General features: G+C 46.3%; 2 protein-coding genes across 2 annotated transcripts in view; both read right to left on the bottom strand.

Moving 5' to 3' along the window:
* Positions 1 to 103, bottom strand: part of col6a3 (collagen, type VI, alpha 3) — a 78,262-nt gene extending 78,159 nt beyond the window's left edge. The window contains exon 1 of the mRNA XM_067602796.1: positions 55 to 103. Coding sequence (XP_067458897.1) covers positions 55 to 103 — 49 coding nt within the window. The remainder of the gene's footprint in view (positions 1 to 54) is intronic.
* LOC137192259 (collagen alpha-1(XII) chain-like) lies at positions 103 to 16,727 on the bottom strand. Its single transcript, XM_067602795.1, has 21 exons — positions 16,205 to 16,727; positions 15,343 to 15,936; positions 14,509 to 15,108; positions 13,643 to 14,236; positions 12,809 to 13,408; positions 11,945 to 12,538; positions 11,110 to 11,709; positions 10,246 to 10,839; positions 9,412 to 10,011; positions 8,547 to 9,140; positions 7,714 to 8,313; positions 6,849 to 7,442; positions 6,015 to 6,614; positions 5,150 to 5,743; positions 4,316 to 4,915; positions 3,451 to 4,044; positions 2,618 to 3,217; positions 1,753 to 2,346; positions 920 to 1,519; positions 202 to 648; positions 103 to 128 (listed from the first exon to the last, which is right to left on the bottom strand). Exons 1-21 carry the CDS (start codon positions 16,725 to 16,727, stop codon positions 103 to 105), a joined length of 11,742 nt encoding a protein of 3,913 aa, XP_067458896.1.
* Positions 16,728 to 17,879: the final 1,152 nt, after the last annotated feature.

The following is a 17,879-nucleotide window of genomic DNA, read 5'->3' as shown; positions in this document are numbered from 1 at the left end:
CTTCAGTTTGCGTCCCACCATGATCGTGGGATGGAAAAAGGGTCACTTTCTTACCAGTTACTGTTGGTGTCATGGGCGTGGCCCTCACTAGCACTGTGCTCATTACAGAGGAGAGCTGTTCTTGGACACTGGGGAGGTCAGTGAAGTCAGACACTGATAGAGCGTAACTAGGGTCATATGATATCTTCTGCAGCTCTCTACTGTCAGAGTTCCTTGTTCCAATGCCGATGGCAAAGATGCCCTGCTGTTTGAGAGCAGAGGCTGGGGCATCTACATTGTCAAAAGAACTTCCACCATTTAGCAGGATCAACATCTGTGGAACACCTTGCAGGCGCCTACTCCCGGAGGAGTTTGTAAAGACGTTGTCCCTGACGTACTGGAGGGCTGCCCCGGTGTTGAGGGGTCTGCCTCCTTTGTGTTTCAGCCCTCTGACCGAATCCACAATATCCTCTCTGGTGGTGTACGTGTTCAGATAGAAATGGACCTCTGCATCTCTGCTGTACTGGACCACAGAGACACGGTCTTTGTTTTGTCCCACATTGAGTTTCTCCACCACTCTCTCAACAAAATCACGCATGGCAGGGAAGCCATTCCTTGTGCCATCGGAACCATCCAGAAGGAATACGATATCCTTTTTGGCAGTGTCAACTGAGAAAAAGACAGGAAGACAAACAATAAAAACCTCTGCAAAAAGCACGCTCGTGGCCTAATCATCAATTGGTGGGCGTGTTTTTTTGAAAGCGCCTAGCACTGCCTACTTCAATTTTAAAGACTTGGAAAGCACACCGCCACCTTTCTTTAAATGCACACATGGAGCTAAACAAGTATCACACTTCATGACTTTCTTTCCTTCCTTCTAGTTAAAAAAAAGTCAGATAGCCCTTCAAGCCAACAAGAGGATGTGCTTTTGTTGACATACCAGGTACAGTTGGTGACTCTGGGGTGACGTCAACAACCACAGCTTCCACGGAAGACTGAAGTTGTTGTTGGACACTGGGAAGGTCAGTGAATTCAGACACAGATAGAGCATAACTGGGGTCGTAGGATATCTTCTGCAGTTCTTTGCTATCAGAGCTCCTGGTTCCGATTGCAAAGGTCAAGACTCCCAGCTGTTTGAGAGCAGAAGCTGGTTCATCAACACTGTCAAAAGACCTTCCACCACTTAACAATATCAGCACCTGTGGGACTCCTTCCAGGCGCCTGCTTCCGGCAGAGGCCGTGAAGACATTATCCCTCACGAACTGGAGAGCTGCTCCAGTGTTGAGGGGTCTTCCGCCTTTGTGCCTCAAACCTTTAACAGTGTCAAGGACCTCGCCCTTTGTGGTGTACGTGTTCAGATAGAACTGGACAGCTGGATCTCTGCTGTACTGAACCACTGAGACACGGTCCTTGTTGTCATCCACACTGAGTTTCTCTACTACTCTTTGGACAAAGTCTCGCATAGCTGGGAATCCAGTTCTAGTACCATCAGATCCATCCAACAAGAACACAACATCCCTTCCTGGTGCCTTTCTGTCCACTAGGGAACACAAAATTTGAGACATATTTAGTTTCATGTGTCAAACCTTTCCCGTGTAAAAGTCAGATGATGAAAGCTGACCTCAACCTTTACAATTTACTCTATTAATGCTGGCACAAATGATTTTCTCCTAAGTGGCACTGGCTGACTCAAACTCAGTAAAAATACAATTTATTACACTTCAGTTTGCGTCCCACCATGATCGTGGGATGGAAAAAGGGTCACTTTCTTACCAGTTACTGTTGGTGTCATGGGCGTGGCCCTCACTAGCACTGTGCTCATTACAGAGGAGAGCTGTTCTTGGACACTGGGGAGGTCAGTGAAGTCAGACACTGATAGAGCGTAACTAGGGTCATATGATATCTTCTGCAGCTCTCTACTGTCAGAGTTCCTTGTTCCAATGCCGATGGCAAAGATGCCCTGCTGTTTGAGAGCAGAGGCTGGGGCATCTACATTGTCAAAAGAACTTCCACCATTTAGCAGGATCAACATCTGTGGAACACCTTGCAGGCGCCTACTCCCGGAGGAGTTTGTAAAGACGTTGTCCCTGACGTACTGGAGGGCTGCCCCGGTGTTGAGGGGTCTGCCTCCTTTGTGTTTCAGCCCTCTGACCGAATCCACAATATCCTCTCTGGTGGTGTACGTGTTCAGATAGAAATGGACCTCTGCATCTCTGCTGTACTGGACCACAGAGACACGGTCTTTGTTTTGTCCCACATTGAGTTTCTCCACCACTCTCTCAACAAAATCACGCATGGCAGGGAAGCCATTCCTTGTGCCATCGGAACCATCCAGAAGGAATACGATATCCTTTTTGGCAGTGTCAACTGAGAAAAAGACAGGAAGACAAACAATAAAAACCTCTGCAAAAAGCACGCTCGTGGCCTAATCATCAATTGGTGGGCGTGTTTTTTTGAAAGCGCCTAGCACTGCCTACTTCAATTTTAAAGACTTGGAAAGCACACCGCCACCTTTCTTTAAATGCACACATGGAGCTAAACAAGTATCACACTTCATGACTTTCTTTCCTTCCTTCTAGTTAAAAAAAAGTCAGATAGCCCTTCAAGCCAACAAGAGGATGTGCTTTTGTTGACATACCAGGTACAGTTGGTGACTCTGGGGTGACGTCAACAACCACAGCTTCCACGGAAGACTGAAGTTGTTGTTGGACACTGGGAAGGTCAGTGAATTCAGACACAGATAGAGCATAACTGGGGTCGTAGGATATCTTCTGCAGTTCTTTGCTATCAGAGCTCCTGGTTCCGATTGCAAAGGTCAAGACTCCCAGCTGTTTGAGAGCAGAAGCTGGTTCATCAACACTGTCAAAAGACCTTCCACCACTTAACAATATCAGCACCTGTGGGACTCCTTCCAGGCGCCTGCTTCCGGCAGAGGCCGTGAAGACATTATCCCTCACGAACTGGAGAGCTGCTCCAGTGTTGAGGGGTCTTCCGCCTTTGTGCCTCAAACCTTTAACAGTGTCAAGGACCTCGCCCTTTGTGGTGTACGTGTTCAGATAGAACTGGACAGCTGGATCTCTGCTGTACTGAACCACTGAGACACGGTCCTTGTTGTCATCCACACTGAGTGTCTCTACTACTCTTTGGACAAAGTCTCGCATAGCTGGGAATCCAGTTCTAGTACCATCAGATCCATCCAACAAGAACACAACATCCCTTCCTGGTGCCTTTCTGTCCACTAGGGAACACAAAATTTGAGACATATTTAGTTTCATGTGTCAAACCTTTCCCGTGTAAAAGTCAGATGATGAAAGCTGACCTCAACCTTTACGATTTACTCTATTAATGCTGGCACAAATGATTTTCTCCTAAGTGGCACTGGCTGACTCAAACTCAGTAAAAATACAATTTATTACACTTCAGTTTGCGTCCCACCATGATCGTGGGATGGAAAAAGGGTCACTTTCTTACCAGTTACTGTTGGTGTCATGGGCGTGGCCCTCACTAGCACTGTGCTCATTACAGAGGAGAGCTGTTCTTGGACACTGGGGAGGTCAGTGAAGTCAGACACTGATAGAGCGTAACTAGGGTCATATGATATCTTCTGCAGCTCTCTACTGTCAGAGTTCCTTGTTCCAATGCCGATGGCAAAGATGCCCTGCTGTTTGAGAGCAGAGGCTGGGGCATCTACATTGTCAAAAGAACTTCCACCATTTAGCAGGATCAACATCTGTGGAACACCTTGCAGGCGCCTACTCCCGGAGGAGTTTGTAAAGACGTTGTCCCTGACGTACTGGAGGGCTGCCCCGGTGTTGAGGGGTCTGCCTCCTTTGTGTTTCAGCCCTCTGACCGAATCCACAATATCCTCTCTGGTGGTGTACGTGTTCAGATAGAAATGGACCTCTGCATCTCTGCTGTACTGGACCACAGAGACACGGTCTTTGTTTTGTCCCACATTGAGTTTCTCCACCACTCTCTCAACAAAATCACGCATGGCAGGGAAGCCATTCCTTGTGCCATCGGAACCATCCAGAAGGAATACGATATCCTTTTTGGCAGTGTCAACTGAGAAAAAGACAGGAAGACAAACAATAAAAACCTCTGCAAAAAGCACGCTCGTGGCCTAATCATCAATTGGTGGGCGTGTTTTTTTGAAAGCGCCTAGCACTGCCTACTTCAATTTTAAAGACTTGGAAAGCACACCGCCACCTTTCTTTAAATGCACACATGGAGCTAAACAAGTATCACACTTCATGACTTTCTTTCCTTCCTTCTAGTTAAAAAGAAGTCAGATAGCCTTTCAAGCCAGCAAGAGGATGTGCTTTTGTTGACATACCAGGTACAGTTGGTGACTCTGGGGTGACGTCAACAACCACAGCTTCCACGGAAGACTGAAGTTGTTGTTGGACACTGGGAAGGTCAGTGAATTCAGACACAGATAGAGCATAACTGGGGTCGTAGGATATCTTCTGCAGTTCTTTGCTATCAGAGCTCCTGGTTCCGATTGCAAAGGTCAAGACTCCCAGCTGTTTGAGAGCAGAAGCTGGTTCATCAACACTGTCAAAAGACCTTCCACCACTTAACAATATCAGCACCTGTGGGACTCCTTCCAGGCGCCTGCTTCCGGCAGAGGCCGTGAAGACATTATCCCTCACGAACTGGAGAGCTGCTCCAGTGTTGAGGGGTCTTCCGCCTTTGTGCCTCAAACCTTTAACAGTGTCAAGGACCTCGCCCTTTGTGGTGTACGTGTTCAGATAGAACTGGACAGCTGGATCTCTGCTGTACTGAACCACTGAGACACGGTCCTTGTTGTCATCCACACTGAGTGTCTCTACTACTCTTTGGACAAAGTCTCGCATAGCTGGGAATCCAGTTCTAGTACCATCAGATCCATCCAACAAGAACACAACATCCCTTCCTGGTGCCTTTCTGTCCACTAGGGAACACAAAATTTGAGACATATTTAGTTTCATGTGTCAAACCTTTCCCGTGTGAAAGTCAGATGATGAAAGCTGACCTCAACCTTTACGATTTACTCTATTAATGCTGGCACAAATGATTTTCTCCTAAGTGGCACTGGCTGACTCAAACTCAGTAAAAATACAATTTATTACACTTCAGTTTGCGTCCCACCATGATCGTGGGATGGAAAAATGGGTCACCTTCTTACCAGTTACTGTTGGTGTCATGGGCGTGGCCCTCACTAGCACTGTGCTCATTACAGAGGAGAGCTGTTCTTGGACACTGGGGAGGTCAGTGAAGTCAGACACTGATAGAGCGTAACTAGGGTCATATGATATCTTCTGCAGCTCTCTACTGTCAGAGTTCCTTGTTCCAATGCCGATGGCAAAGATGCCCTGCTGTTTGAGAGCAGAGGCTGGGGCATCTACATTGTCAAAAGAACTTCCACCATTTAGCAGGATCAACATCTGTGGAACACCTTGCAGGCGCCTACTCCCGGAGGAGTTTGTAAAGACGTTGTCCCTGACGTACTGGAGGGCTGCCCCGGTGTTGAGGGGTCTGCCTCCTTTGTGTTTCAGCCCTCTGACCGAATCCACAATATCCTCTCTGGTGGTGTATGTGTTCAGATAGAAATGGACCTCTGCATCTCTGCTGTACTGGACCACAGAGACACGGTCTTTGTTTTGTCCCACATTGAGTTTCTCCACCACTCTCTCAACAAAATCACGCATGGCAGGGAAGCCATTCCTTGTGCCATCGGAACCATCCAGAAGGAATACGATATCCTTTTTGGCAGTGTCAACTGAGAAAAAGACAGGAAGACAAACAATAAAAACCTCTGCAAAAAGCACGCTCGTGGCCTAATCATCAATTGGTGGGCGTGTTTTTTTGAAAGCGCCTAGCACTGCCTACTTCAATTTTAAAGACTTGGAAAGCACACCGCCACCTTTCTTTAAATGCACACATGGAGCTAAACAAGTATCACACTTCATGACTTTCTTTCCTTCCTTCTAGTTAAAAAGAAGTCAGATAGCCTTTCAAGCCAGCAAGAGGATGTGCTTTTGTTGACATACCAGGTACAGTTGGTGACTCTGGGGTGACGTCAACAACCACAGCTTCCACGGAAGACTGAAGTTGTTGTTGGACACTGGGAAGGTCAGTGAATTCAGACACAGATAGAGCATAACTGGGGTCGTAGGATATCTTCTGCAGTTCTTTGCTATCAGAGCTCCTGGTTCCGATTGCAAAGGTCAAGACTCCCAGCTGTTTGAGAGCAGAAGCTGGTTCATCAACACTGTCAAAAGACCTTCCACCACTTAACAATATCAGCACCTGTGGGACTCCTTCCAGGCGCCTGCTTCCGGCAGAGGCCGTGAAGACATTATCCCTCACGAACTGGAGAGCTGCTCCAGTGTTGAGGGGTCTTCCGCCTTTGTGCCTCAAACCTTTAACAGTGTCAAGGACCTCGCCCTTTGTGGTGTACGTGTTCAGATAGAACTGGACAGCTGGATCTCTGCTGTACTGAACCACTGAGACACGGTCCTTGTTGTCATCCACACTGAGTGTCTCTACTACTCTTTGGACAAAGTCTCGCATAGCTGGGAATCCAGTTCTAGTACCATCAGATCCATCCAACAAGAACACAACATCCCTTCCTGGTGCCTTTCTGTCCACTAGGGAACACAAAATTTGAGACATATTTAGTTTCATGTGTCAAACCTTTCCCGTGTGAAAGTCAGATGATGAAAGCTGACCTCAACCTTTACGATTTACTCTATTAATGCTGGCACAAATGATTTTCTCCTAAGTGGCACTGGCTGACTCAAACTCAGTAAAAATACAATTTATTACACTTCAGTTTGCGTCCCACCATGATCGTGGGATGGAAAAATGGGTCACCTTCTTACCAGTTACTGTTGGTGTCATGGGCGTGGCCCTCACTAGCACTGTGCTCATTACAGAGGAGAGCTGTTCTTGGACACTGGGGAGGTCAGTGAAGTCAGACACTGATAGAGCGTAACTAGGGTCATATGATATCTTCTGCAGCTCTCTACTGTCAGAGTTCCTTGTTCCAATGCCGATGGCAAAGATGCCCTGCTGTTTGAGAGCAGAGGCTGGGGCATCTACATTGTCAAAAGAACTTCCACCATTTAGCAGGATCAACATCTGTGGAACACCTTGCAGGCGCCTACTCCCGGAGGAGTTTGTAAAGACGTTGTCCCTGACGTACTGGAGGGCTGCCCCGGTGTTGAGGGGTCTGCCTCCTTTGTGTTTCAGCCCTCTGACCGAATCCACAATATCCTCTCTGGTGGTGTACGTGTTCAGATAGAAATGGACCTCTGCATCTCTGCTGTACTGGACCACAGAGACACGGTCTTTGTTTTGTCCCACATTGAGTTTCTCCACCACTCTCTCAACAAAATCACGCATGGCAGGGAAGCCATTCCTTGTGCCATCGGAACCATCCAGAAGGAATACGATATCTTTTTTGGCAGTGTCAACTGAGAAAAAGACAGGAAGACAAACAATAAAAACCTCTGTAAAAAGCACGCTCGTGGCCTAATCATCAATTGGTGGGCGTGTTTTTTTGAAAGCGCCTAGCACTGCCTACTTCAATTTTAAAGACTTGGAAAGCACACCGCCACCTTTCTTTAAATGCACACATGGAGCTAAACAAGTATCACACTTCATGACTTTCTTTCCTTCCTTCTAGTTAATAAAAAGTCAGATAGCCCTTCAAGCCAACAAGAGGATGTGCTTTTGTTGACATACCAGGTACAGTTGGTGACTCTGGGGTGACGTCAACAACCACAGCTTCCACGGAAGACTGAAGTTGTTGTTGGACACTGGGAAGGTCAGTGAATTCAGACACAGATAGAGCATAACTGGGGTCGTAGGATATCTTCTGCAATTCTTTGCTATCAGAGCTCCTGGTTCCGATTGCAAATGTCAAGACTCCCAGCTGTTTGAGAGCAGAAGCTGGTTCATCAACACTGTCAAAAGACCTTCCACCACTTAACAATATCAGCACCTGTGGGACTCCTTCCAGGCGCCTGCTTCCGGCAGAGGCCGTGAAGACATTATCCCTCACGAACTGGAGAGCTGCTCCAGTGTTGAGGGGTCTTCCGCCTTTGTGCCTCAAACCTTTAACAGTGTCAAGGACCTCGCCCTTTGTGGTGTACGTGTTCAGATAGAACTGGACAGCTGGATCTCTGCTGTACTGAACCACTGAGACACGGTCCTTGTTGTCATCCACACTGAGTGTCTCTACTACTCTTTGGACAAAGTCTCGCACAGCTCGGAATCCAGTTCTAGTACCATCAGATCCATCCAACAAGAACACAACATCCCTTCCTGGTGCCTTTCTGTCCACTAGGGAACACAAAATTTGAGACATATTTAGTTTCATGTGTCAAACCTTTCCCGTGTGAAAGCAAGATGATGAAAGCTGACCTCAACCTTGACAATTTACTCTATTAATGCTGGCACAAATGATTTTCTCCTAAGTGGCACTGGCTGACTCAAACTCGGTAAAAATACAATTTATTACACTTCAGTTTGCGTCCCACCATGATCGTGGGATGGAAAAAGGGTCACTTTCTTACCAGTTACTGTTGGTGTCATGGGCGTGGCCTTCACTAGCACTGTGCTCATTACAGAGGAGAGCTGTTCTTGGACACGGGGGAGGTCAGTGAAGTCAGACACTGATAGAGCGTAACTAGGGTCATATGATATCTTCTGCAGCTCTCTACTGTCAGAGTTCCTTGTTCCAATGCCAATGGCAAAGATGCCCTGCTGTTTGAGAGCAGAGGCTGGGGCATCTACATTGTCAAAAGAACTTCCACCATTTAGCAGGATCAACATCTGTGGAACACCTTGCAGGCGCCTACTCCCGGAGGAGTTTGTAAAGACATTGTCCCTGACGTACTGGAGGGCTGCCCCGGTGTTGAGGGGTCTGCCTCCTCTGTGTTTCAGCCCTCTGACCGAATCCACAATATCCTCTCTGGTGGTGTATGTGTTCAGATAGAAATGGACCTCTGCATCTCTGCTGTACTGGACCACAGAGACACGGTCTTTGTTTTGTCCCACATTGAGTTTCTCCACCACTCTCTCAACAAAATCAAGCATGGCAGGGAAGCCATTCCTTGTGCCATCGGAACCATCCAGAAGGAATACAATATCCTTTTTGGCAGTGTCAACTGAGAAAAAGACAGGAAGACAAACAATAAAAACCTCTGCAAAAAGCACGCTCGTGGCCTGATCATCAATTGGTGGGCGTGTTTTTTTGAAAGCGCCTAGCACTGCCTACTTCAATTTTAAAGACTTGGAAAGCACACCGCCACCTTTCTTTAAATGCACACAAAGAGCTAAACAAGTATCACACTTCATGTCTTTCTTTCCTTCCTTCTAGTTAAAAAAAAGTCAGATAGCCCTTCAAGCCAGCAAGAGGATGTGCTTTTGTTGACATACCAGGTACAGTTGGTGACTCTGGGGTGACGTCAACAACCACAGCTTCCACGGAAGACTGAAGTTGTTGTTGGACACTGGGAAGGTCAGTGAATTCAGACACAGATAGAGCATAACTGGGGTCGTAGGATATCTTCTGCAGTTCTTTGCTATCAGAGCTCCTGGTTCCGATTGCAAAGGTCAAGACTCCCAGCTGTTTGAGAGCAGAAGCTGGTTCATCAACATTGTCAAAAGACCTTCCACCACTTAACAATATCAGCACCTGTGGGACTCCTTCCAGGCGCCTGCTTCCGGCAGAGGCCGTGAAGACATTATCCCTCACGTACTGGAGAGCTGCTCCAGTGTTGAGGGGTCTTCCGCCTTTGTGCCTCAAACCTTTAACAGTGTCAAGGACCTCGCCCTTTGTGGTGTACGTGTTCAGATAGAACTGGACAGCTGGATCTCTGCTGTACTGAACCACTGAGACACGGTCCTTGTTGTCATCCACACTGAGTGTCTCTACTACTCTTTGGACAAAGTCTCGCACAGCTCGGAATCCAGTTCTAGTACCATCAGATCCATCCAACAAGAACACAACATCCCTTCCTGGTGCCTTTCTGTCCACTAGGGAACACAAAATTTGAGACATATTTAGTTTCATGTGTCAAACCTTTCCCGTGTGAAAGCAAGATGATGAAAGCTGACCTCAACCTTGACAATTTACTCTATTAATGCTGGCACAAATGATTTTCTCCTAAGTGGCACTGGCTGACTCAAACTCGGTAAAAATACAATTTATTACACTTCAGTTTGCGTCCCACCATGATCGTGGGATGGAAAAATGGGTCACTTTCTTACCAGTTACTGTTGGTGTCATGGGCGTGGCCCCCGCTAGCACTGTGCTCATTACAGAGGAGAGCTGTTCTTGGACACGGGGGAGGTCAGTGAAGTCAGACACTGATAGAGCGTAACTAGGGTCATATGATATCTTCTGCAGCTCTCTATTGTCAGAGTTCCTTGTTCCAATGCCAATGGCAAAGATGCCCTGCTGTTTGAGAGCAGAGGCTGGGGCATCTACATTGTCAAAAGAACTTCCACCATTTAGCAGGATCAACATCTGTGGAACACCTTGCAGGCGCCTACTCCCGGAGGAGTTTGTAAAGACATTGTCCCTGACGTACTGGAGGGCTGCCCCGGTGTTGAGGGGTCTGCCTCCTTTGTGTTTCAGCCCTCTGACCGAATCCACAATATCCTCTCTGGTGGTGTACGTGTTCAGATAGAAATGGACCTCTGCATCTCTGCTGTACTGAACCACAGAGACACGGTCTTTGTTTCTTCCCACATTGAGGTTCTCCACCACTCTCTCAACAAAATCAAGCATGGCAGGAAAGCCATTCCTTGTGCCATTTGAACCATCCAGAAGGAATACGATATCCTTTTTGGCAGTGTCAACTGAGAAAAAGACAGGAAGACAAACAATAAAAACCTCTGCAAAAAGCACACTCGTGGCCTAATCATCAATTGGTGGGCGTGTTTTTTTGAAAGCGCCTAGCACTGCCTACTTCAATTTTAAAGACTTGGAAAGCACACCGCCACCTTTTTTTAAATGCACACATGGAGCTAAACAAGTATCACACTTCATGACTTTCCTTTCTTCCTTCTAGTTAAAAAACGTCAGATAGCTCTTCAAGCCAGCAAGAGGATGTGCTTTTGTTAACATACCAGGTACAGTTGGTGACTCTGGGGTGACGTCAACAACCACAGCTTCCACGGAAGACTGAAGTTGTTGTTGGACACTGGGAAGGTCAGTGAATTCAGACACAGATAGAGCATAACTGGGATCGTAGGATATCCTCTGCAGTTCTTTGCTATCAGAGCTCCTGGTTCCGATTGCAAAGGTCAAGACTCCCAGCTGTTTGAGAGCAGAAGCTGGTTCATCAACACTGTCAAAAGACCTTCCACCACTTAACAATATCAGCACCTGTGGGACTCCTTCCAGGCGCCTGCTTCCAGCAGAGGCCGTGAAGACATTATCCCTCACGTACTGGAGAGCTGCTCCAGTGTTGAGGGGTCTTCCGCCTTTGTGCCTCAAACCTTTAACAGTGTCAAGGACCTCGCTCTTTGTGGTGTACGTGTTCAGATAGAAATGGACAGCTGGATTTCTGCTGTACTGAACCACTGAGACACGGTCCTTGTTGTCATCCACACTGAGTGTCTCTACTACTCTTTGGACAAAGTCTCGCATAGCTGGGAATCCAGTTCTAGTACCATCAGATCCATCCAACAAGAACACAACATCCCTTCCTGGTGCCTTTCTTTCCACTAGAGAACACAAAATTTGAGACATATTTAGTTTCATGTGTCAAACCTTTCCTGTGTCACAATCAAATGATGAACGCTGACCTCAACCTTTACAATTTACTCTAGTAATGCTGGCACAACTGATTTTTTTCCTAAGTGGCACTGGCGGACACAAAATCAGTAAAAATACACTTTATTACACTTCAGTTTGCGTCCCACCATGATCGTGGGATGGAAAAATGGGTCACTTTCTTACCAGTCACTGTTGGTGTCATGGGCGTGGCCCTCACTAGCACTGTACTCATTACAGAGGAGAGCTGTTCTTGGACACTGGGGAGGTCAGTGAACTCAGACACTGATAGAGCGTAACTAGGGTCATATGATATCTTCTGCAGCTCTCCACTGTCAGAGTTCCTTGTTCCAATGCCAATGGCAAAGATGCCCTGTTGTTTGAGAGCAGAGGCTGGGGCATCTACATTGTCAAAAGAACTTCCACCATTTAGCAAGATCAACATCTGTGGAACACCTTGCAGGCGCCTACTCCCGGAGGAGTTTGTAAAGACGTTGTCCCTGACGTACTGGAGGGCTGCCCCGGTGTTGAGGGGTCTGCCTCCTCTGTGTTTCAGCCCTCTGACCGAATCCACAATATCCTCTCTGGTGGTGTACGTGTTCAGATAGAAATGGACCTCTGCATCTCTGCTGTACTGGACCACAGAGACACGGTCTTTGTTTTGTCCCACATTGAGTTTCTCCACCACTCTCTCAACAAAATCACGCATGGCAGGGAAACCATTCCTTGTGCCATCGGAACCATCCAGAAGGAATACGATATCCTTGTTGGCAGTGTCAACTGAGAAAAAGAAAGGAAGACAAACAATAAAAACCTCTGTAAAAAGTACGCTCGTGGCCTGATCATCAAGTGGTGGGCATGTTTTCTTGAAAGCGCCTAGCACTGCTTTCCTTAATTTTAAAGACTTCAAAAGCACACCACCGCCTTTCTTTAAATGCACACATGGAGCTAATGAAGCATCACACTTCATGTCTTTCTTTCCTCATTCTAGTTAAAAAAAAATCAGTTAGTCCCTCAAGCCAGCAAGAGGCTTTTCTTTTGTCAACATACCAGGTACAGTTGGTGACTCTGGGATGACGTCAACAACCACAGCCTCCACGGAAGACTGAAGTTGTTGTACGACATTGGGAAGGTCAGTGAATTCAGACACAGATAGAGCATAACTGGGGTCGTAGGATATCTTCTGCAATTCTTTGCTATCAGAGCTCCTGGTTCCGATTGCAAATGTCAAGACTCCCAGCTGTTTGAGAGCAGAAGCTGGTTCATCAACACTGTCAAAAGACCTTCCACCACTTAACAATATCAGCACCTGTGGGACTCCTTCCAGGCGCCTGCTTCCGGCAGAGGCCGTGAAGACATTATCCCTCACATACTGGAGAGCTTCTCCAGTGTTGAGGGGTCTTCCGCCTTTGTGTCTCAAACGTTTAACAGTGTCAAGAACCTGACCCTTCGTGGTGTATGTGTTCAGATAGAAATGGACAGCTGGATCTCTGCTGTACTGAACCACTGAGACACGGTCCTTGTTGTCATCGACACTGAGTTTCTCCACTACTCTTTGGACAAAGTCTCGCATAGCTGGGAATCCAGTTCTAGTACCATCAGATCCATCCAACAAGAACACAACATCCCTTCCTGGTGCCTTTCTGTCCACTAGGGAACACAAAATTTGAGACATATTTAGTTTCATGTGTCAAACCTTTCCTGTGTCAAAGTCAGATGATGACAGTTGACCTCAACGTTTACAATTTATTCTAGTAATGCTGGCACAGCTGATTTTTTCCTAAGTGGCACTGGCTGACTCAAACTCAGTAAAAATACAGTTTATTACACTTCAGTTTGCGTCCCACCATGATCATGGGATGGAAAAATGGGTCACATTCTTACCAGTTACTGTTGGTGTCATGGGCGTGGCCCTCACTAGCACTGTGCTCATTACAGAGGAGAGCTGTTCTTGGACACTGGGGAGGTCAGTAAAGTCAGACACTGATAGAGCGTAACTAGGGTCATATGATATCTTTTGCAGCTCTCCGCTGTCAGAGTTCCTTGTTCCAATGCCAATGGCAAAGATGCCCTGCTGTTTGAGAGCAGAGGCTGGGGCATCTACATTGTCAAAAGAACTTCCACCATTTAGCAGGATCAACATCTGTGGAACACCTTGCAGGCGCCTACTCCCAGAGGAGTTTGTAAAGACGTTGTCCCTGACGTACTGGAGGGCTGCCCCGGTGTTGAGGGGTCTGCCTCCTCTGTGTTTCAGCCCTCTGACCGAATCCACAATATCCTCTCTGGTGGTGTACGTGTTCAGATAGAAATGGACCTCTGCATCTCTGCTGTACTGGACCACAGAGACACGGTCTTTGTTTTGTCCCACATTGAGTTTCTCCACCACTCTCTCAACAAAATCACGCATGGCAGGGAAGCCATTCCTTGTGCCATCGGAACCATCCAGAAGGAATACGATATCCTTTTTGGCAGTGTCAACTGAGAAAAAGACAGGAAGACAAACAATAAAAACCTCTGCAAAAAGCACGCTCGTGGCCTGATCATCAATTGGTGGGCGTGTTTTTTTGAAAGCGCCTAGCACTGCCTACTTCAATTTTAAAGACTTGGAAAGCACACCGCCACCTTTCTTTAAATGCACACATGGAGCTAAACAAGTATCACACTTCATGACTTTCTTTCCTTCCTTCTAGTTAAAAAAAAAGTCAGACAGCCCTTCAAGCCAGCAAGAGGATGTGCTTTTGTTGACATACCAGGTACAGTTGGTGACTCTGGGGTGACGTCAACAACCACAGCTTCCACGGAAGACTGAAGTTGTTGTTGGACACTGGGAAGGTCAGTGAATTCAGACACAGATAGAGCATAACTGGGGTCGTAGGATATCTTCTGCAATTCTTTGCTATCAGAGCTCCTGGTTCCGATTGCAAATGTCAAGACTCCCAGCTGTTTGAGAGCAGAAGCTGGTTCATCAACACTGTCAAAAGACCTTCCACCACTTAACAATATCAGCACCTGTGGAACTCCTTCCAGGCGCCTGCTTCCGGCAGAGGCTGTGAAGACATTATCCCTCACGTACTGGAGAGCTGCTCCAGTGTTGAGGGGTCTTCCGCCTTTGTGTCTCAAACGTTTAACAGTGTCAAGGACCTGACCCTTCGTGGTGTACGTGTTCAGATAGAAATGGACAGCTGGATCGCTGCTGTACTGAACCACTGAGACACGGTCCTTGTTGTCATCAACACTGAGTTTCTCCACTACTCTTTGGACAAAGTCTCGCATAGCTGGGAATCCAGTTCTAGTACCATCAGATCCATCCAACAAGAACACAACATCCCTTCCTGGTGCCTTTCTGTCCACTAGAGAACACAAAATTTGAGACATATTTAGTTTCATGTGTCAAACCTTTCCTGTGTCAAAGTCAGATGATGACAGCTGACCTCAATGTTTACAATTTACTCTAGTAATTCTGGCACAGCTGATTTTTTCCTAAGTGGCACTGGCTGACTCAAACTCAGTAAAATTACAATTTATTACACTTCAGTTTGCGTCCCACCATGATCTTGGGATGGAAAAATGGGTCACTTTCTTACCAGTTACTGTTGGTGTCATGGGTGTGGCCCTCACTAGCACTGTGCTCATTACAGAGGAGAGCTGTTCTTGGACACTGGGGAGGTCAGTGAAGTCAGACACAGATAGAGCGTAACTAGGGTCATAAGATATCTTCTGCAGCTCTCCGCTGTCGGACTTCCTTGTTCCAATGCCAATGGCAAAGATGCCCTGCTGTTTGAGAGCAGAGGCTGGGGCATCTACATTGTCAAAAGAACTTCCACCATTTAGCAAGATCAACATCTGTGGAACACCTTGCAGGCGCCTACTCCCGGAGGAGTTTGTAAAGACGTTGTCCCTGACGTACTGGAGGGCTGCCCCGGTGTTGAGGGGTCTGCCTCCTCTGTGTTTCAGCCCTCTGACCGAATCCACAATATCCTCTCTTGTGGTGTACGTGTTCAGATAGAAATGGACCTCTGCATCTCTGCTGTACTGAACCACAGAGACACGGTCTTTGTTTTGTCCCACATTGAGTTTCTCCACCACTCTCTCAACAAAATCACGCATGGCAGGGAAGCCATTCCTTGTGCCATCGGAACCATCCAGAAGGAATACGATATCCTTTTTGGCAGTGTCAACTGAGAAAAAGACAGGAAGACAAACAATAAAAACCTCTGTAAAAAGTACGCTCGTGGCCTAATCATCAAGTGGTAGGCATGGTTTTTTGAAAGCGCCTAGCACTGCCTTCTTTAATATTAAAGACTTCAAAAGCACAACGCCACCTTTCTTTAAATGCACACATGGAGCTAAAGAAGTATCACACTTCATGTCTTTCTGTCCTCATTCTAGTTAAAAAAGTCAGTTAGTCCCTCAAGCCAGCAAGAGGCTTTTCTTTTGTCAACATACCAGGTACAGTTGGTGACTCTGGGGTGACGTCAACAACCACAGCCTCCACGGAAGACTGAAGTTGTTGTTGGACACTGGGAAGGTCAGTGAATTCAGACACAGATAGAGCATAACTGGGGTCATAGGATATCTTCTGCAGTTCTTTGCTATCAGAGCTCCTGGTTCCGATTGCAAAGGTCAAGACTCCCAGCTGTTTGAGAGCAGAAGCTGGTTCATCAACACTGTCAAAAGACCTTCCACCACTTAACAATATCAGCACCTGTGGGACTCCTTCCAGGTGCCTGCTTCCGGCAGAGGCTGTGAAGACATTATCCCTCACATACTGGAGAGCTGCTCCAGTGTTGAGGGGTCTTCCGCCTTTGTGCCTCAAACCTTTAACAGTGTCAAGGACCTCACCCTTTGTGGTGTATGTGTTCAGATAGAACTGGACAGCTGGATCTCTGCTGTACTGAACCACTGAGACACGGTCCTTGTTGTCATCAACACTGAGTTTCTCTACTACTCTTTGGACAAAGTCTCGCATAGCTGGGAATCCAGTTCTAGTACCATCAGATCCATCCAACAAGAACACAACATCCCTTCCTGGTGCCTTTCTGTCCACTAGGGAACACAAAATTTGAGACATATTTAGTTTCATGTGTCAAACCTTTCCCCTGTGAAAGTCGACAACTGCTCGCTGCCTGAAATCATCACACAATCACATCTTATGGTGATGGTAGGTATAGGTTAATGCTGAAAAGTTGCAAGTGGTCTCTTTACCATTAATTAGAAAAATCTTTTTACTTGAGTATAAAGTTAATCATGCAGTATACAATATCTATGAAATTATCTTACCGATTCCTCCTGTTTTCGAAATGTCATTTTTCAAATTGTCTTCTGTAATTGCAGCAATAACTTGCTCTTGTATATTTGGAAGATCAGTTATTTCAGAAAGGTCTATAGAGTAACTCGGACCATGTGATATCTTTTCCATTTCCCTTTGGTCTGAATTCTTTGTTGCAATAGTTATTATTGTGACATTGCTTTCTTTTAAAGCAGCAGCAGCTAAATCCACATTGTCACTTGATGGATCACTAATTAAAACAACAAGAATTTGTGGAACATTTGCAGTATATCTGCTCCCTGAGGCAGCTGTGAATACATTTTCTTTAACATATTGTAGAGCTGCCCCCGTTTTGAGAGGTCTTCCACCTTTGTGTGAGAGCCTCCTGACAGCTCTAAGGACATCTTCCTTCCTCAAGAATGAATTCAAAAAGAAATTGGCAAGTGCCACATTGCTAAACTGAATCACTGCAACTCTGTCTTTATTTGGTCCAATATCAAGTCTTTCTATTACTTTGTACAGGAAATCTTGAATGGCTGTGAATCCACTTCTGGTATTATCAGATCCATCCAAGAGAAATACTATATCTCTTCCTTTTTCATCACTTTGCTCTGTTAACAAAAATCAATATAATTTTTTATGTTAGTCACAATCATCATGAATAAATTAATGTTCATGATGATTTATTTACATGATCATTCAAATAATCTAGGTTCTTACCTGCTTTAGTTTCCTCCTCAGTTTTCATTTGATTAAGATGGGTCATCAAACTTTGTTGAATACGAAGAAGATTTACAAAGTCAGGGACTGAGTAAGCATAATTTGGGTCAGAGGAAATGACCTGCATCTCAG

Source organism: Thunnus thynnus, chromosome 11 (assembly GCF_963924715.1).
Source record: "Thunnus thynnus chromosome 11, fThuThy2.1, whole genome shotgun sequence".
Taxonomy (NCBI): domain Eukaryota; kingdom Metazoa; phylum Chordata; class Actinopteri; order Scombriformes; family Scombridae; genus Thunnus; species Thunnus thynnus.
This window is presented reverse-complemented; position numbering and strand designations above follow the sequence as displayed.

Bases quoted from the DNA above. Each gene is read 5' to 3' on its own strand.
- LOC137192259 (XM_067602795.1), bottom strand. From the start codon at position 16,727: ATGCGAGACTTTGTCCAAAGAGTAGTAGAGAAACTCAGTGTTGATGAC. The intron at 13,409-13,642 runs GTAAGAATGTGA...TGTGTTCCCTAG, and splicing joins CATGACACCAACAGTAACTG to TGGACAGAAAGGCACCAGGA. The intron at 3,218-3,450 runs GTAAGAAAGTGA...TGTGTTCCCTAG, and splicing joins CATGACACCAACAGTAACTG to TGGACAGAAAGGCACCAGGA.